Consider the following 20,734-nt stretch of genomic DNA (forward strand, 5'->3'; position numbering starts at 1 on the left):
ATATTGCAAAATGTGCTTTCACCGAAAAGCTATTTTAAAATCGGACATATCGAGTGCATAGAGGAGTTCTGTATCTATAATTCTTAAAATAATTGTTGTTTTTTGTGAACGTTTATCGTGAGTAATTTAGTAAATTCACCGGATGTTTGCGGGGGGTATGCTAGTTCTGAACGTCACATGCTAATGTAAAAAGCTGGTTTTTGATATAAATATGAACTTGATTGAACAAAACATGCATGCATTGTATAACATAATGTCCTAGGGTTGTCAACTGATGAAGATCATCAAAGGTTAGTGCTGCATTTAGCTGTGGTTTTGTTTTTTGTGACATTATATGCTAGCTTGAAAAATGGGTGTCTGATTATTTCTGGCTGGGTACTCTGCTGACATAATCTAATGTTTTGCTTTCGCTGTAAAGCCTTTTTGAAATCGGACAGTGTGGTTAGATTAACGAGAGTCTTGTCTTTAAAATGCTGTAAAATAGTCATATGTTTGAAAAATTGAAGTTTTCGGATTTTAGAGGAGTTTGTATTTCGCGCCACGCCCATCATTGGATATTGGAGCAGGTGTTCCGCTAGGGGAACGTCTAGATGAAAGAATTAACAAACCTTCGGCAACGTCGTTTACAAAATAGCCTCCAACACTCTACTAAGAAAACTGGATGTGGTCTATCACAGTGCCATCCGTTTTGTCACCAAAGCCCCATATACCACCCACCACTGTGACCTGTATGCTCTAGTTGGCTGGTCCTCGCTACATATTCATCGCCAGACCCTCTGGCTCCAGGTCATCTTTGTAAGTCTATGGTAGGTAAAGCTCCGCCTTATCTCAGCTCACTGGTCACGATAACAACACCCACCCGTAGCACACGCTCCAGCAGGTATATCTCACTGGTCATCCCCAAAGCCAACACCTCCTTTGGCCGCCTTTCCTTCCAGTTCTCTGCTGCCAATGACTGGAACAAATTGCAAAAATCGCTGAAGCTGGAGACTTATATTTCCCTCACTAACTTTAAACATCAGCTATCTGAGCAGCTAAGCGATCGCTGCAGCTGTACATAGCCCATCTGTAAATAGCCCACCCAATCTACCTACCTCATCCCCATATTGTTTTTATGTACTTTTCTGCTCTTTTGCACACCAGTATCTCTACTTGCACATCATCAGCTGCTCATCTATCACTCCAGTGTTCATTTGCTAAATTGTAATTACTCCGCTACTATGGCCTATTTATTGCCTTACCTCCTCACGCCATTTGCACACACTGTATATAGACTTTTTTTTTTCTATTGTGTTATTGACTGTATGCTTGTTTATTCCATGTGGAATTCTGTGGTTGTGTCGCACTGCTTTGCTTTATCTTGGCCAGGTCGCAGTTGTAAATGAGAACTTGTTCACAACTAGCCTACCTGGTTAAATAAAAGGTGAAATAAATAAAATAAATAAAAAAATGCATTGACTAAAATGACTGAGAAAAAAGATTGTTTGGACTTTTAGTTAACTGATAACGAAGACGGATTAAATGGCTAAAATGTGACTATAAAAGGACTTAGACTTAAACTAAATCTAAAATAGCTTCCAAAGTTAATAAAAGGTATATATAAAACTCTTACATCATCAGCGAGCACCTCCAACTCGTACTCATGGATGCCCCCGCCACCGTAGACACAGAAGCCCACCAGCACCACGCCGGGCTTGTCCACCGTCAGACAGATGGCATCTGGAGAGCCGTTGCCCGTGTTCCAGCTGCGGCCCTGGCTCATCTTGGTGAAGCGATTGGGAGTGGACTTCACAGAGTGAAGCGAGTTTAGACCGTCCACCTGGGAGAGACGAAGAGACAAGTGATTACGATGTATTTTATATAGTTTTTATATCGTCATGGTTAGGTCATGTAGTGTTTGTATAAGGAAGTTTTGTTAACGTCATTTTAGCAACCAGAAAAATAGGTATTTATCTGGTTGTAATCTGACCTGACAATAACCAAAGATTACCTCTAACAGAGACCAATTGGTTCTAAAAACATGTTAACAACCAGCAAATGATGCCAATAAGACTTAAATGTGCCAACTTTGCGTTATTCATTAGATCGCTACATAAGTCTACCAGGTGGTAGTACTGAGGTGAATAAACATCAGCAGGGGCATTCCATTGTTATTGTACAAGACCATGTATGAAGCAACCTCACCGACCATGACGTCGGCCAACATACTTCAGAAACAAAAACAACGAGATAGGGCTGTGGCAGTTATGAAACTTTTGAAGACTGATTGGTCATCCAAATTACTGCGGTCACCGTAATAACCGTTTGAATAGCAAAGAAAAATACATATTTAATTTTTAAGACTGACATTTTCTCCTCTCCTCCATTCCTCAATGCATTTGCTGCTGCTGTAGCAAGGGGGTGTTGCCTAGGCAACCTAAGACTTGTTTGCTACTATACCTCATGCGTTTCAGCACGGAGCAACACAGTTTCATGTCCATGTTACTGTAAAGTCCATGTTATAGCAGAAATGCTCTCAACCACTCAAATTCCCGGCCGTCCCATCTTCAGTCAGCTGTTCTTTCCACAGAAGAAAAACCATAACCATCAGTTACACAGTTACATATGTAATTGTGCCATCCCTACTACGAGGATGTCCTGATCGACTGTGTGGTTAGTTTTAGTCATCTTGCTATTTATGCCACACCTATGTGGCCAGAGATAGCCTGTCTGTGGTTGTTACACGGATATCCAGGGCCCGGTTATATAAAACACCAAAAGTGTTTCACTTAAGGAATAAGTTTCCCTTACGTAAGGTAATTGTTTAAGGGTGTTGCTAAGAGCCTCTCAAATATTCCCTTATGTAAGGGCATACCTTAATGGGATTCACTGAATAAATGTCTCGTCAAAGAGATTGCATTTACTTTTCGAGATAGAAATTCTATTTTGTTCTACAATCAAGACAGGAATACCAAATTGCTTCAGAAGATAAACTACATTTCATGTAGTTACTTTTTTCTCAAATTGTTTCTATTACTTTCTAGCAGGATTGTGCATATTCCATTGTTTAGCTAAGTAGCTAGCTGGTTGATGTTTTCCTTTTTTAACCAGGGGAGATGAAAGCAACAATCACCTCCACAAATGCTGTTTACATTGATATCCATACTGAATGAAGCAGTTAAGAGACCTTATGGGCACTAGAGGTCGGCCGATGAATCGGAATGGCCGATTATTTAGGGCCGATTTCAAGTTTTCATAACAATCGGTAATCGGTATTTTTGGACACTGATTTGCCGATTATTATTTTTTTTACACCTTTATTTAACTAGGCAAGTCAGTTAAGAACACATTCTTATTTTCAATGACGGCCTAGGAACGGTGGGTTAACTGCCTTGTTCAGGGGCAGAACGACAAATTTTTACCTTGTCAGCTCGGGGATTCAATCTTGCAACCTTATGGTTAACTAGTCCAACGCTCTAACCACCTGCTTTACATTGCACTCCACGAGGAGCCTGCCTGTTACGCGAATGCAGTATGAAGCCAAGGTAAGTTGCTAGCTAGCATTACATCTATCTTATAAAAAACAATCAATCAATCAATCATAAATCACTAGTTAACTACACATGGTTGATTATATTACTAGTTTATCTAGCCTGTCCTGCATTGCATATAATCATTGCGGAAAAGGACTGTCGTTGCTCCAACGTGTACCTAACCATAAACATCAGTGTCTTTCTTAAAATCAATACACAAGTATATATTTTTAAACCTGCATATTTAGTTAATATTGCCTGCTAACATGAATTTCTTTTAACTAGGGAAAATGTGTCACATCTTGCAACAGTGTCAGGGTATATGGAGCGCAGTTTTGGCCGCCTGGATCGTTGCGAACTGTGTGAAGACTATTTCTTCCTAACAAAGACAGCCAACTTCGCCAAACGGGGGATGATTTAACAAAAGCGCATTTGCAAAAAAAGCACAATCGTTGCACAACTGTACCTAACCATAAACATCAATGCCTTTCTTAAAATAAATACACAGAAGTATTATATTTTAAACCTGCATATTTAGCTAAAAGAAATCCAGGTTAGCAGGCAATATTAACCAGGTGAAATTGTGTCACTTCTCTTGCGTTCATTGCATGCAGAGTCAGGGTATATGCAACAGTTTGGGCCGCTTGGCTCGTTGCGAACTAATTTGCTAGAATTTGACGGAATTATGACATAACATTGAAGGTTGTGCAATGTAACAGGAATATTTAGACTTAGGGATGGCACCCGTTAGATAAAATACGGAACGGTTCCGTATTTCACTGAAAGAATAAACGTTTTGTTTCCGGATTCGACCATATTAATGACCTAAGGCTCATATTTCTGTGTGTTTATTATATTATAATTAAGTCTATGATTTGATAGAGCAGTCGACTGAGCGGTGGTAGGCACCAGCAGGCTCGTAAGCATTCATTCAAATAGCACTTTCATGCGTTTTGCCAGCAGCTCTTCTGTTTATGACTTCAAGCCTATCAACTCCCGAGATTAGGCTGGTGTAACCGATGTGAAATGGCTAGCTAGTTAGCGGGGTGCGCGCTAATAGCGTTTCAAACGTCACTCGCTCTGAGACTTGGAGTAGTTGTTCCCCTTGCTCTGCATGAGTAACGCTGATTCGAGGCTGGCTGTTGTCGATGTGTTCCTGGTTCGAGCGAGGAGAGGGACGGAAGCTATACTGTTACACTGGCAATACTAAAGTGCCTATAAGAACATCCAGTAGTCAAAGGTATATGAAATACAAATCGTAGAGAGAGAAATAGTCTTATAATTCCTATAAAAACTACAACCTAAAACTTCTTATCTGGGAATATTGAAGACTCATGTTAAAAGGAACCACCAGCTTTCATATGTTCTCATGTTCTGAGCAAGGAACATAAACGTTATCTTTCTTACATGGCACATATTGCACTTTTACTTTCTTCTCCAACACTTTCAATTTGCATTATTTAAACCAAATTGAACATGTTTCATTATTTATTTGAGGCTAAATTGATTTTATTGATGTATTATCTTAAGTTAAAATAAGTGTTCATTCAGTATTTTTGTAATTGTCATTATTACAAATAAATGTAAAAAAATATTAAATTAAAAAAGAATAAAAAAATACAATAAAATAAAAATCCTCCAATTAATCGGTATCGGCTTTTTTATTTGGTCCTCCAATAATCGGTATCGGTATTGAAAAATCATAATCGGTCGACCTCTAATTGACACCCTTCACTTTTTCACTTAATTTAAGGGGGGAATTAACCTTAAAATGTTTTGTGCAACTGACTTAAAGTTAAGGAAACTTTAACCTCTCTAGGGTAGGGGGCAGTATTTTCACGGCCGGATGAAAAACGTACCCAAATTAAATGGCCTACTACTCGGGCCCAGGAACTGGAATATGCATATTATTAGATTTGGATAGCAAACACTCTGAAGTTTCTAAAACTGTTTGAATGATGTCTGTGAATATAACAGAACTCATAAGGCAGGCAAAAATCTGAGAAGAATCTAACCAGGAAGTGATAATTCTGGTGCTTGTAGTCCTTTCAAGTCATTGCCAATGGAACACACAGTGAGTTAGGGTTCATTTTGCAGTTCCTAAGGCTTCCACTAGATGTCAACAGTCTTTAGAAAGTTGTTTGAGGCGTCTATGATGAACAGAGACCGAACAAGAAGGCTGGGAAGTTGTAGACCCATCAGTTCATTGGCGCGCGTTCATGTGAGAAGGGACCTGTGTTCCAAAACGTTTTTCAGGACACAGGAACCGTCCGGTTGGAATATTACTGAAGTTTCACGTTCAAAAGGCACCAAAGATTGATGCTTTATAACGTTTGAACGAACGTAAATAGATTTTTTTAAACTTTTCTTTTCGGCGCGCTTCCTAAATTTGGAATAGCTGAACTGAACGCGCAAACACCAAGGAGCTATTTGGAAATAAATTATGGAGTTTATCGAACAAAACAACATTTATTGTGGACCTGGGATTCCTTGAAGTGCCTTCTGATGAAGATCATCAAAGGTAAGTGAATATTTCTAATGCAATTTATGATTTTAGATGACTCCAAAATGGCGGCTATCTGTATTGCCTAGTGTATTTTTCTGAGAGCAGTACTCAGATTATTGCAAAGTGTGCTTTCCCAGTAAAGTTATTTTGAAATATTTCACAGCGTTAGCATAAAGGAGATGTTCATCTATAATTCTTTGAATGACAGTTTAACCTGTTGGGGGTAGGGGGCAGTATTGACACGGCCGGATAAAAAACATACCCGATTTAATCTGGTTACTACTCCTGCCCAGTAACTAGAATATGCATATAATTATTGGCTTTGGATAGAAAACACCCTAAAGTTTCTAAAACTGTTTGAATGGTGTCTGTGAGAACTCATATGGCAGGCAAAAACCTGAGAAGATTCCTTACAGGAAGTGCCCTCTCTGACAAGATCTTGTTCTTCTTGTCTCTGTTTATTGAAGACTGATGATCTTTGCTGTAACGTGAAACTTCCATAGGCTCTCAGAGCCCGGGAAAAAGCTGAATGATATCTAGGCAGCCCCAGGCTGAAACACATTTACGCTTTTGGCAAGTGGCCGATCAGAGGACAATGGGCTTAGGCGCGTGCACGAGTCGACCCCGTGCTTTACTTTCTTTCCTCTTTTTACCTAAACGCAGATTCCCGGTCGGAATATTATCGCTTTTTAACGAGAAAAATGGCATAAAAATAGATTTTAAACAGCGGTTGACATGCTTCGAAGTACGGTAATGGAATATTTCGAATTTTTTTGTCACGAAATGCGCCATGCTCGTCACCCTTCTTTACCCTTTCGGCTAGTGTCTTGAACGCACGAACAAATGCCGCTGTTTGGATATAACTATGGATTATTTGGGACCAAACCAACATTTGTTATTGAAGTAGAAGCCCTGGGAGTGCATTCTGACGAAGAACACCAAAGGTAATACAATTTTTTTTTATAGTAAATCTGACTTTGGTGAGTGCTAAACTTGCTGGGTGTCTAAATAGCTAGCCCTGTGATGCTGGGCTATCTACTGAGAATATTGCAAAATGTGCTTTCACCGAAAAGCAATATTAAAATCGGACATATCGAGTGCATAGAGGAGTTCTGTATCTATAATTCTTAAAATAATTGTTATGCTTTTTGTGAACGTTTATCGTGAGTAATTTAGTAAATTTTTTGTAAATTCACCGGAAGTTTGCGGGGGGGGGTATGCTAGTTCTGAACGTCACATGCTAATGTAAAAAGCTGGTTTTTGATATAAATATGAACTTGATTGAACAAAACATGCATGTATTGTATAACATAATGTCCTAGGTGTGTCATCTGATGAAGATCATCAAAGGTTAGTGCTGCATTTAGCTGTCTTCTGGGTTTTTGTGACATTATTTGCTAGCTTGAAAAATGGGTGTCTGATTATTTCTGGCTGGGTACTCTGCTGACATAATCTAATGTTTTGCTTTCGTTGTAAAGCCTTTTTGAAATCGGACAGTGTGGTTAGATTAACGAGAGTCTTGTCTTTAAAATGGTGTAAAATAGTCATATGTTTGAGAAATTGAAGTAATAGCATTTCTAAGGTATTTGAATAACGCGCCACAGGATTCCACTGGTTGTTACGTAGGTGGAACGATTTCGTCCCGCCGACCCTAGAGAAGTTAATATTTTATCAACGTTTATGACGAGTATTTTTGTAAATTGTAGCGCTGATTCACTGGCAGTATTGGGGGCAAAATATTTTCTGAACGTCACGCGCCGATGTAAAATGCTGTTTTTAGATATAAATATGAAGTTGTTTGAACAAAAAATGCATGTATTGTGTAACATGATGTCCTAGGAGTGTCATCTGATGAAGATCGTCAAAGGTTAGTGCTGCATTTAGCTGTGTTTTGGGTATTTGTGATGCATGCTAGTTGTTTGGAAATGGCTGTGTGGTTATTTGTGTCTATGTACTCTAACATAATCTAATGTTTTGCTTTCACTGTAAAGCCTTTTGGAAATCGGACAACGTGGTCCGATTCAGGAGAAGTGTATCTATAAAATGGTGTAAAATAGTCCTGTTTGAGAACTTTGAATTACCGTAATTTCCGGACTATAAGCCGCTACTTTTTTCCCAGGCTTTGAACCTCGCGGCTTAAACAATGACGTGGCTAATTTATGGATTTTTCCCGCTTTCAAATAATAATTTTTAAAAAAACACATTCTGTGACGTGCTCAGTTTTTTGGCGGCATGAAGCTTTCATTAGACCAATGAAATTGCCGAACGGGTTAAGGTCAAACAACTTTTTTGTTTACTGTTTAGATTAAATCGAGCGCTCTCAAACTTCATCATTCTGATTACGGTAGTCATTTTGTCACCCTCATCATGGCAAAGACACGGAGAAATGCATATGATGCAGCTTTCAAGTTGAAGGCGATTGATCTGGCTGTTGGAAAAGGAAATAGAGCTTCTGCACGGGAGCTTGGTCTGGAGCAATGACTTTCATGGTAGGCTACTGTTTACTGCTAATTTTTTATTTTTTGTTACAAGCCGTGTTTCGTTAAAGCCTGTGTAAAGTTAATTTGTTTCAATGTACTGGTAGGTACCTGCGGCTTATAGAGATGTGCGGCTTATTTATGTTCAAAATAATTATATATTTTTTTAATTCAGTGGGTGCGGCTTATATTCAGGTGCGCTCAATAGTCCGGAAATTACGGTATGACATTTTGAGGTTTTAAATTTGGCGCTCTGATTTTTCACTGGCTGTTGAATAGTGTTGGACGATTTCGTACCACCTCCCCTAGAGAGGTTAAGGGAAAGGATAAGGGGAAAATTAACTTTAAGGTGTTTCATGCAACCGGGCCCAAGTCCCTATAGGGAGAAAAGCAGTTTCCTTGACAACGTGAACAAGGGTTTTAGAACTGTGTTTGCTGTTGTCATGACAGCCAAACTGCAGGGTGCCAGAGTGATTGAGACTGAGTGTTGAGAATGCAGCCGGCAGCTGCAGGGTAGAGCGAAACAGACGGAAAAGTGGATGGACAGAGTGAGAGACGTCACTGCCCGAAGTGACTCAGCATCTTGTAAACAACAAAAGTAATTCTGCATTTTTTTTTAGCTTCCTCCATTTTGATTGAATAGTTTTCAACAAATATATTGATGCAGATACTGTATGTAGCATAACAATTAAATGTTATGTATATTTGAAGAGCATTTGATTTTATTAACCTTGAATATTAGAATTGCTAAGAAACCATACAGATTGAGGTAGGGAGGAATAGAATGCACTGTAAATGGCGGATACCTCAACTGAATGACTTCTCAACCCCAACAGAGCACTATATTTGAACTGGGGTCTGTGGGTGTGTGCCGGCATGCCTGCTCGTGTCTGTGTTTGTTCTTTACCTCGGAGCCCAGTGCAGAGGCTGTGAGCTCAGAGACTATGCTGGCCAGCAGGCCACAGGTGTTGGAGACCAGGTGGGGAGAGAAGAGCTCCACCTCCTTTCTCAGGCTCTTCCTCACTGGCAGCACTACAATCACCAGCATCTTCTCGAGAACCTCCCTGAAACTTGTCATCCCCATCAGGTTCTCCTCCGTCTGAAAGGGGGAGAGGAGAAAAGAGAGAAAGTTTAACAACATCGAGAAAGGTCAGCAACTGTGTCTTCTCTGATTGTAAAAAAAAAAAATAAAATGAAAGACAAATCCACTGAATCCATCAAATTCTATGTGATAAGCACAACATGGTAAATCAGGAGACTGAGGTTACATGTCCATTTCAATGATAACACATTTTAATAGGTGAGTGTTACAACAGTAAAATAGGTTAAGCGATATGGCTAAACCCTGTGCTAGTTATGGGATATTCACAAAAAGTATTGGAGTAGGAGTGCTGACCTAAATTTTGCTTTTTAGATCATAATTAATAAGATATGGATCCAGGGAACTGAAACCAGATCAGCACCCCTACTGGGAGACGCTTTTTGAATAAGGGTCCTCATTGGTCAGACATTGTGTCAAAATTTCACTGCCTTTGGTGTTTACTCACGTGGCTGAGTTTCTCCATGTGTGCCACCAGCAGGGGGAAGCGATGGGCGAGCGCCGAGTCGTTCTCCGTGCTGACCTGTTTGACCAGCGAGCGCAGCAGCACTTCGCCGTCGTACGCAATGGGCAAGATGGATGTCAGCTTGACTGACGTGTTGCACAGCGCAGACATCACTGCCGCTAACAGTCGGCTGCTCGATGTGCGGAAATTGGCCTCAGCAATGTCCTGGTGAAAGGGAGAGGGGAAAGGGTGGGTGAGGTGGTAAACTTTCACTAAAGAGATGCGATAACTAGAGCCAGAATGCATTTGACCTTAACTTATCATTAGCTATGTATTTTCTAGATTATTTTTGTACACAAAAGCTTAGATGAGCAATTTAAATGGCAACCAAGACACAGTATATACGTACTAATACAGTGAGCTCCAAAAGTAATGGGATATTGACACATTTTCTGATGTTTTGGCTCTGTACTCCAGCACTTTGGATTTGAAATGCTACACATTTGTTGGATGCATTTGCTCTTTGTTTTGGTTGTGTTTCAGATTATTTTGTGCCCAATAGAAATGAATTGTAAATAATGTAGTGTGTCACTTTTGTTGCAAATAACAGAATATGTTTCTAAACACATCACATTCATGTGGATGCATTTGCAGTCACTTTTCTTGTAAATAAGAATATAATGTTTCTAAACAATTCTACATTAATGTGGATGCTGCCATGATTACGGATAATCCTCAACGAATCGTGAATAATGATGAGTGAGAAAGTTAGACGTACAAATATCATATCACCATGACAATAACAGGGTAGGTTAGCATTTCTGGGGGGTATGATATTTGTGCGTCTAACTTTGTCCATTTCATGCGTCTGAAGGTACAAACTAACCTTCCCGGCAGGCCCAGAGAGCAAATCAAGGGCACTATAGGCCTACCGCTGGCCAATCGGATGGTTCAGGTGACCGTGTCAGCAATAACGTAGCAGAAAGCTACAGCAAAGTTGATACTGTGAGATTTGAAAACATTTAAAACCATGACTAGAGAGAGACTGTCAACGAAACTAAGCGCAAAACATTTCAGCACTCTAATTTTCTAATTCTTGTCTAACCAATACCCAAATGAAGATTAATAGAAAAATAAACATCTGCATTTGAATGTCCTTTTTCTCGTTATTTTATTTTATTAACGAAAGCATAAAGATGTTGATGAAGAAATACTATACTGCCGTTTTCAGTTAGAAATGTAACACTTTAGAGTACTTAAGCATCAAATACATTGCAAGTTGAGGGATTTTCACAACAGTGCCGGGTTATAAAAAGTCTATTGTCCTGCTAATAGGAAACATTTGCATGATGGGCAACAGCTGTTACAGTTGTGATGTCTTCACTATTATTCTACAATGTAGAAAATAGTAAAAATATAGAAAAATCCTTCAATGAATAGGTGTGTCCAAACTTTTGAATGGTACTTGCTTAATTCATTTGATTAATATTATGGTGTTTCTATTCCATGAAAAACAAAAAACCCTCGGTTTCTGTTAGGATGGAACGGAAAATATGGCACTGTTCTACGTGATGTCCGAGAGTACAGTACTGGGCTATTTAGCTAAAGATTTTTTTTAATGATGCGACTCTCCACCAATAATTACATTTAGAGGATTGGAGGACTATATTAATATCTAAGGGGCATTTTCCTTACATTTAGAGGATTGGAGGACTATATTAATATCTAAGGGGCATTTTCCGTTAGGATCTGTGAGAATGCCTGAGAATATCTAACGGAAAATGCCCCTTTTAGATATTAATATAGAGTCCTCCAATCCTCTAAATGTAAGGAAAATGCCCCTTAGATATTAATATAGTCCTCCAACGGCCACAGAGGGAAGGCTATGTATTCTGTGCCCATTCGTGGTATCGCTTTTCGGTTACATATCCTTGGAATAGCAGAACAGCATAACGGTCCGGGCGGCCCTTGCTGTGCCTGGTGAGCAGTTGGTCAAGTTCTGTTGTCAGAAGAGGAATGGAAATGTCAGGGTGAACCGAAAACCTGACAAACCCGCCACGTTCTGTATGTTGACTCTGCCTGTCGGAGGTAGAGTTCCAGAGCTCACAGGTGTGCCTGGCATGAATCGTGACTCCATCTCGTTCCTTTTCAACACGTGAGTGTGAGTCAATGACTATTCAAGCCATTGACTCACTGATGAATGAAGATGATGAGCGATCGGCAAAGGCAATCTGTAATCTGCGGGCATCACGGCTTGGTAAGAAATGTTTTATATTATATATATATATATATATATATATATATATATAATTTTTTAATTCTCAGAACATTAACCATGTGTGTTCGCTTGTTTAATACTGTTCTGTAGCTATGACCCAATGATTCGTCTGACAAACAAAGAAATGTGCGTCCTGCAGGCCCAGGCATGGATCAAAGCTGGCGAGACATTCAATAACGTCATTTTCACAGAAGAATCAACTGTGGCCCTTGAGCAATTTGCTCAAAATTTCTACAGAGAAAAAGCAAGAAGATCAACGAAAGCATAAAGATGTTGATGAAGAAAGACTGTTTTGAGTTATAAATATAACACTTTAGAGTACTTAAGCATGAATACATTGCATGTTGAGGGCTTTTCACAACAGTAGCCGGGCTATAAAAAGTCTATTGTCCTGCTAATAGGAATCATTTGCATGATGGGCTACATTATTGTAACCACAATGTCACCCCTAATTTGTATCTACCTTTCCAATTACTTTTAGAGTTTGTGAATTACAAACGTGCACTTTCTTTTTGGTTAAATTGTTTTAGTTCGAACATGCAGACTTTTTTTCTTTAAATTATTGTTTTATGTAGGATGCTACATTTTTGACCAGTTGCAATTGTAAGTGGAACTAATAAAAAATTCCTACTTCTATTAGGCTGTTAAGCCTCATAGCCTATCTCAGCCAGTTAAGTTATATAGGTCTATGCTCCGAAGAAATTGAAAATTCAAAAGGCATTCGCACATCTGAGCTATCTTTTTTGCAGGTGCACGGCAACAGCCGATAAGATGAGGAAAAAGAAGGAACCCGCACTGCTCTTGATAGTATCACTGATCTTTAATAAACTTTACGCGTCGGCCTCACGGCCTTCGTCAGAGCTTTTGTGAGTTTTTTTAAATTAGCACCCTTATGTAGACCTAGCCCCACCCACATCCGTTCCACGCATCGAAAGGGGTTGGAGGCGAAGGAAAAATAAATAAGTGGTACCAAATATAACAATATGCATTTCATAAATATTCAAATAAAGTGTGTACATAAAACGTATTAAACATGTCTGTGAAACCACAATGAGGACATCGACCTACCAAGCAAGTTTTCATAAATCATTGGGTGCCGTGTAAGAAAAACGTCAGAGTAGTCTGAAATAGGGGCATAATTCATGTTCAAATGTACAACATAACATACATAGGCATTTCATCATTAAGCCATTTAGGAAATAATGTCTGGAGGGTGAAACTCTGGCTGATTCTGTCTGATTTTCTTTTGTAGCTGGCAGTTAGCATGAACCAATTTATCGCGTAAATAAAACATGCCAGTGTTTCTTGACCGCATCTCCCACTTTTCGCGAGTTCAAAGTATATATGGTTGTAAACATTAGTGTTCTTTAGCGTTTTTTTTTGTAGCAGTTCATCTCGTGTTTTTCCCCAATGCCAAATTAAAAGCTTCATCCACACATTGTGGAGAATAGCCTCCTCTTAGAAACCTATTGCACATCTCCGCTGCTTTTTCTAGATAGTCCTGAAAATGATTTGTTGCAAGTTGGGGAGGGGGTGGGGGTGGTTCACACCTAGCTCAGCTATTGGACAGTTCTTTAGTAAAGGTTGAATAGTCTATTGTTCAGCTAATAGCCCATCCTGGTACTCTTGTTAAAAACTAATAATAATACTTTTTCCTCTTTCCATGTTAAAGATTCCAATTGATAACGTTTTTTTTTAGCCACAATCGGCCCCAACCCCAATTAACACATTTGGGCACAGTCGAGATCGTTCTGGACTTCGGGCTAGAATGTTGAGGGTTTGAAACCTGCTCCCTGCTTGCTATAATGAATGAATTTGATACACCTGGTATTGGATATGGCTGAAAAAAAACTTGCTAAATAGCCATTTTCGTAAATTAACTTCATGACAAAAAATATGTACCGTCATTTCCGGACTATTGAGCGCACCTGAATATAAGCCGCACCTACTGAATTAAAAAAATATATATTTTGAACATAAATAAGCCGCACATGTCTATAAGCCGCAACACCTCGGTCGTCTGCTCTCTGTGTGTTGACCCAGTCTTCGAGCTCATTTTCTAGTTCGGGCCATCTGCTTTTCTTCCCTCTGAAAGCTTTAGTTGTCTTTTTGCACTGAGTCAATTCCTCACACTGCTGTTTCCAACGTCTTATCATCGACTCATTAAGACCAAGCTCCCGTGCAGCAGCTCTATTTCCTTTTCCAACAGCCAGATCAATCGCCTTCAACTTGAAAGCTGCATCATATGCATTTCTCTGTGTCTTGCCATGATGAGGGTGACAAAATGACTACCGTAATCAGATTGATGGGAAGTTTGAGAGCGCTCGATTTAATCTAAACAGTAAACAAAAAAGTTGTTTGACCTTAACCCGTTCGGCAATTTCATTGGTCTAATGAAAGCTTCTTGCCGCCAAAAAACTGAGCACGTCACAGAATGTGTTTTTTTGGAGAAAAAAAAATTGAAAGTGGGAAAAATCCATATATTAGCCGCGTCATTGTTTAAGCCGCGAGGTTCAAAGCGTGGGAAAAAAGTTGCGGCTTATAGTCCGGAAATTACGGTAGTCGTTTGTCTCTACATTAACTAACATATTCCTCTCAATTGTACATTTTTAGCTTGACTCGTTATGACGTTATGTTTTGTCAGCCATCTTTGCTGAAGTCACCTGGGACGGGTGGCCCGCATCAAATTCGTCATTGGAACCTCTCGATATGATTGCATTTGTTGTCAGCAATAGGGGAGTGATTGCTTTCTACAAAAGCACAAAATGTGTACATTTCTAGACATCTTTGAACAGAGTAAGGTAAAAAAACTATTTTTTTTTGTCTTAAAGGGGCAGTGTTGTATTTAGAGACAGGCTTGAATAAGCTAAGTAGCCAATCGGCAGAGGGTAGCATAATTTGTCTGATTCTCTGTAATAATGGTATGGGAATAATAAATAATTTTTATTGTAAAGTGGTTTCTTGCATCAAAGACAAAAACAATTTGTCACATCCTTGTCTGAAGGACAAGTGGATAAACTGGCTAATGCCAAGCCCAGCACTTTTATTTTCTTCAAAATTCCCATGGAATCTAGGCCTACACTGAACATCACACATTAGCTGCTACTGTATGCTGAATGACAGAACAACCACGTTAAAATGTTATGGAATGCATTTTCTCCATTGTTTTTGATGGTAGGCCACTCTACATTATGATCATCAAATAGCCACAGTAGCCTACATGGCCATTGTTAAAACAAACTTAAAACAGGTACAGCCTCAGTGTTCACATTAAACACATGCTGGAAGTTGCAAAGAATTTTCACAACGTTCAAGTTTGCGCACAGCAGACCTGAAATTTCCTCAGTGCCGTAAAAAAATTGAGGGAACATAGGTCATGCAGGCTTCAGAGTGAAGTGCTATCCCGACACGATAGGGGTTGGTTTGGGATTCACTGATGGCTTCCGGGAGGTTGGATGGAGGAGACAGGTTGGCTGGGTGGGGTTGGGGGAATGGGATGGGAGGTTGGGAATGGCGGCCCGCTTCGTTTAGTTTCTTCTCCTTTACATAATGTATTTATTATTACTTAAACTCTGTAAAATGATAAACATGATCAATACTTAGTATTTGTATGTTTTTTGTTGTTGTGGCAGCCCACACGTACAGTACAAATATGCAGTATATGTGAACAATACTGAATGGAAAATATATTCAATTAATATGAAATTATAATAATTTGAATACTGTACCCAAACAAAAAAAGGCCAAAATAAATAAAAATGCGGTCACAAAGGGGGCAATTATTCTCATTTACTGTGTAATTCACTTCACCTGTGGTAAATTGCAGGAGCCTACAGGGTAAAAATAGTCTTGCTACAATTTTATCAAAGAAAAAACAAAACATTCCGCTGTATTTCAGTCAATTGTAAAGTGCAAGGGTGACAATATATTTGATCACATCTGTAAGTCTATGCAGTCCATGTGGGAATTGAGCAAACAAACTTACTGCTGAACCCACAGAGCTCCCTCTCTCTTAGACCTACCTGGTCGAGGCAGTTGAGCAAGTCGCAGAGGCAGGCCCACTGCAGCGCAGGCGTGGGGTAGAAGGAGTGGAAGCAGGCGGTGAAGGTGTTGTGGCACTCTTGCAGCACGGCCTCCAGCAGGGTGAGGGGCTGGGACAGGTAACCCTGGGGGTCGTTGTCCAGCTTGGTCAGGCAGTTGTCCATGCCCTCTGACAGGATCTTCTTGAGCAAACTACGGGTCTTGCCCACGCACTCCGCCAGCTTGCTGGACTCCTCCACCACCGCCTTGGTGCTGGCTGGTGAGGAGGAAGAGGGGGGAACAGGAATAGGACAGCGGCCTGGGGGTTAAACCAGGGACAATATGATGCTGTTACATTCAGAAACTTTACTTAAAGCTGACGGGTATTTTCATTACTTGCTATAACTATGAGACTTTATTATAACGCTTATAATATGTAAGGTCTCTCAATGTAGCAAAATCATTGGTATCAACTTGGATTCTTGATTTTGTATTTTCTATAATTTCCATATTTTTGTTACCTGTGTGTGTGTGTGTGATGTGTTACCTGTGTGTGTGCGTATTACCTGTGTGTGTGTTACCTGTGTAGTACTATGAGCACCTGAATGGTTGTGTTTGTGTGTACCGTAATTTCCGGACTATTAACCTGTTAGGGCTAGGGGGCAGCATTTGCACGTCTGGATAAAAAAAATGTACCCGATTTAATCTGGTTACTAATCCTACCCAGTAACTAGAATATGCATATACTTATTATATATGGATAGAAAACACTCTAAAGTTTCTAAAACTGTTTGAATGGTGTCTGTGAGTATAACAGAACTCATTTGGCAGGCAAAACCCTGAGACATTTTCTGACAGGAAGTGGATACCTGATGTGTTGTATTACCTTTAAACCTATCCCATTGAAAAACACAGGGGCTGAGGAATATTTTGGCACTTCCTATTGCTTCCACTAGATGTCACCAGCCTTTACAAAGTGTTTTGAGTCTTCTGGAGGGAGATCTGACCGAACAAGAGCCATGGAACGATGATGTCCCATTAGACACCTGGCGCGCGAGTTCATGTTGGGTACCCTCGTTCCAATACGTTATAAAAGAGTATGCATTCGTCCACCTTGAATATTATTCATGTTCTGGTTAAAAAAGGCCCTAATGATTTATGCTATACAACGTTTGACATGTTTGAACGAACGTAAATATATTTTTTCCCCTCGTTCATGACGAGAAGTCCGGCTGGCTTAGATCATGTGCTAACAAGACGGAGATTTTTGGACATAAATGATGAGCTTTTTTGAACAAAACTACATTCGTTATGGACCTGTGATACCTGGAAGTGACATCTGATGAAGAGAATCAAAGGTAATGGATTATTTACATAGTATTTTCGATTTTAGATCTCCCCAACATGACGTCTAGTCTGTATCGCAACGCGTATTTTTCTGGGCGCAGTGCTCAGATTATTGCAAAGTGTGATTTCCCAGTAAGGTTATTTTTAAATCTGGCAAGTTGATTGCGTTCAAGAGATGTAAATCTATAATTCTTTAAATGACAATATAATATTTTACCAATGTTTTCTAATTTTAATTATTTAATTTGTGACGCTGACTTGACTGCCGGTTATTGGAGGGAAACGATTTCCTCAACATCAATGCCATAGTAAAACGCTGTTTTTGGATATAAATATGAACTTGATAGAACTAAAAATGCATGCATTGTCTAACATAATGTCCTAGGAGTGTCATCTGATGGAGATTGTAAAAGGTTAGTGCATCATTTTAGCTGGTTTTATGGTTTTGGTGACCCTGTCTTTGAATTGACAAAACATTACACACAACTCTTGTAAATGTACTGTCCTAAAATACTCTAAATTTATGCTTTCGCCGTAAAACCTTTTTGAAATCGTAAAACGTGGTTAGATTAAGGAGATGTTTATCTTTCAAAGGGTGTAAAATAGTTGTATGTTTGAAAAATTTGAATTTTGACATTTATTTGGATTCAAATTTGCCGCTCTTGAAATGCACCTGCTGTTGATGGAGTGCACCACGGGTGGCACGCTAGCGTCCCACCTAGCCCATAGAGGTTAAGCGCACCTGAATATAAGCCGCACCCACGAATTAATTAATAATTTATTTTTATTTTGAACATAAATAAGCCGCACATAAATAAGCCGCAGGTGCCTACCGGTACATTGAAACAAATTAACTTTACACAGGCTTTAACGAAACACGGCTTGTAACAAAAATAAATAGGCTTTAACGAAACACGGCTTGTAACAAAAATAAAAAATTAGCAGTAAGCTTTAGTTGTCTTTTTGCACTGAGTCAATTCCTCACGCTGCTGTTTCCAACGTCTTATCATCGACTCATTAAGACCAAGCTCCCGTGCAGCAGCTCTATTTCCTTTTCCAACAGCCAGATCAATCGCCTTCAACTTGAAAGCTGCATCATATGCATTTCTCCGTGTCTTTGCCATGATGAGGGTGACAAAATGACTACTGTAATCAGAATGATGGGAAGTTTGAGAGCGCTCAATTTATTCTAAACAGTAAACTAAGAAGTTGTTTGATCTTAACCCGTTCGGCAATTTCATTGGTCTAATGAAAGCTTCATGCCGCCAAAAAACTGAGCACATCACAGAATGTGTTTAAAAAAATATAAAAAATTGAATGCGGGAAAAATCCATATATTAGCCGCGTCATTGTTTAAGCCGCGAGGTTCAAAGCCTGGGAAAAAAGTTGCGGCTTATAGTCCGGAATTTACGGTACAGTACATGCGCCTTTGTGTGTGTCCATGCATACTTCTGTGTCTACCCACGTATGTGTGCACCTCTGTAACCCTACCAGAGATGGGGAAGATCTCACAAATGTAGACACGGAGCAGGCGAAGGCAGCAGGTCCCTACAAAGCGCAGACGTTCCAGGTCCAGCAGGGTAGCCGTGTACTGGAAGCCTTTCAGGCCTCTCAGTTCCTCCACCCCCAGCACTAGGGTGGTCCAGCTCCAGTGGAGGATACTCAGCAGGGACTCGAAACAATCCTACAGGGAGAGGGGGGGGGGTGAAAACTTTACTTACAACCTATTAATGAAACTAGCTTACATCCTAACAAATACTATATTACACTCCAGGGTGATGTTCAATAGGGCATACAATGGAAACATTTTCCAAACATTTGGCAACAGAAAACTAAAATAAGTGTTTCTTATTGGACCAGTCCAAGTAGCTGCTCCTCTGTTTAAATCCATTTCTTCCATTTGGTGCCTGATGAACACAATTGGTTTCAATATTGCTATCATACAAGCCCGTGTTCTGATTATGGGGTATCTGCGGCTTGCCTTGGACCAAGTCTAGCTAGGGGAAACACAGGAGTACGGTACGTACCACTGAGACGGTTCGGGCGAAGGAGCGTTTGAGGATGTGAACCGGCTCACTGGTCTGCTGTTTCCCTTTGGCTGCGTTACCATCGTTCGACGGAAGTCTGCAGTAGTAAAACAACCACATTACATTCTCATTACAAAGCTGGTTACTTGAAGTTCATCAATATACGGGCCACTATTCAGGCAACATTAGGAGTGTAGGAAAATGACTTGCCTGTACAATAGCTGAGGTATTTGGCCTGCATTCACGTCGGTACCGTTGTTTGACTTCTTGGAACTCTTGAACTGAAAGACCACACTGCAAAAAGGAGTAGGTTCACATAATTCACAATGTACAATGAGGAATGGGGATATCTGTTCAAGTAATTGTATTTCTATGGACTCCAGTAGGTACCTGTCATCTGTGGTGATGGTGGCCTGTCCGTGGGAGCCACAGTCTGAGCTGGGCCCAGACACCCGGGCCCAGGCCACATACCACCAGCCAAGCTGCAGCAGCACCGGCTCGTCAAACATCATGGCGTACTTCTCCCTGGCAGCGCAGTCGTAGGCCAGGACGTCAGTCTCAGCCAGGAGGTCCCCATCTGTCTCATGGTCTCCACCATCAGGCCCCAGCTCAAACAACTGGGGAGTAACACACAACACAAGTCAGTGACAACACACAAGAGTCAACCTTACCAGCAGAACTTGAATAGACCTCTATTCGGACTGTGGCATGATTTCAGCTCTTGGCTAATTTGTTCAATATCACAGAACATAGCAATTAAATGAATACATTGATAAATACAAAAACAGTTGATGCTAGTATACCTACTAACCTTGATCTTGGCGGTGTACTTAAACTACTGAGATTACATAGGTAACATAGATAACATAATAGGACAACATAAGTTAAATATAGATTGGTGATAGCGGTTGGGTGTGATGACTGGTGTGGCAGCCATCAGTGCTGCGCATGACCCATTTGGGTACTACAGATTGGTGGTAAATAGGATAAATTACCGTCCTACAATGTCAAATACATACAGTG

At 40.1% G+C, this 20,734-nt stretch overlaps 1 protein-coding gene across 1 annotated transcript in view; it reads right to left on the minus strand.

The window, feature by feature from the left end:
- The window catches only part of LOC100380858 (E3 ubiquitin-protein ligase MYCBP2), a 356,005-nt gene that overhangs the window by 126,690 nt on the left and 208,581 nt on the right, over window positions 1-20,734 (minus strand). The window contains 8 exon segments of the mRNA XM_045707688.1: window positions 1,613-1,819; window positions 9,403-9,594; window positions 10,043-10,264; window positions 16,340-16,614; window positions 19,176-19,368; window positions 19,712-19,808; window positions 19,922-20,005; window positions 20,102-20,328. Coding sequence (XP_045563644.1) covers window positions 1,613-1,819; window positions 9,403-9,594; window positions 10,043-10,264; window positions 16,340-16,614; window positions 19,176-19,368; window positions 19,712-19,808; window positions 19,922-20,005; window positions 20,102-20,328 — 1,497 coding nt within the window.

This window comes from Salmo salar, chromosome ssa25 (genome assembly GCF_905237065.1).
Source record: "Salmo salar chromosome ssa25, Ssal_v3.1, whole genome shotgun sequence".
NCBI lineage: Eukaryota > Metazoa > Chordata > Actinopteri > Salmoniformes > Salmonidae > Salmo > Salmo salar.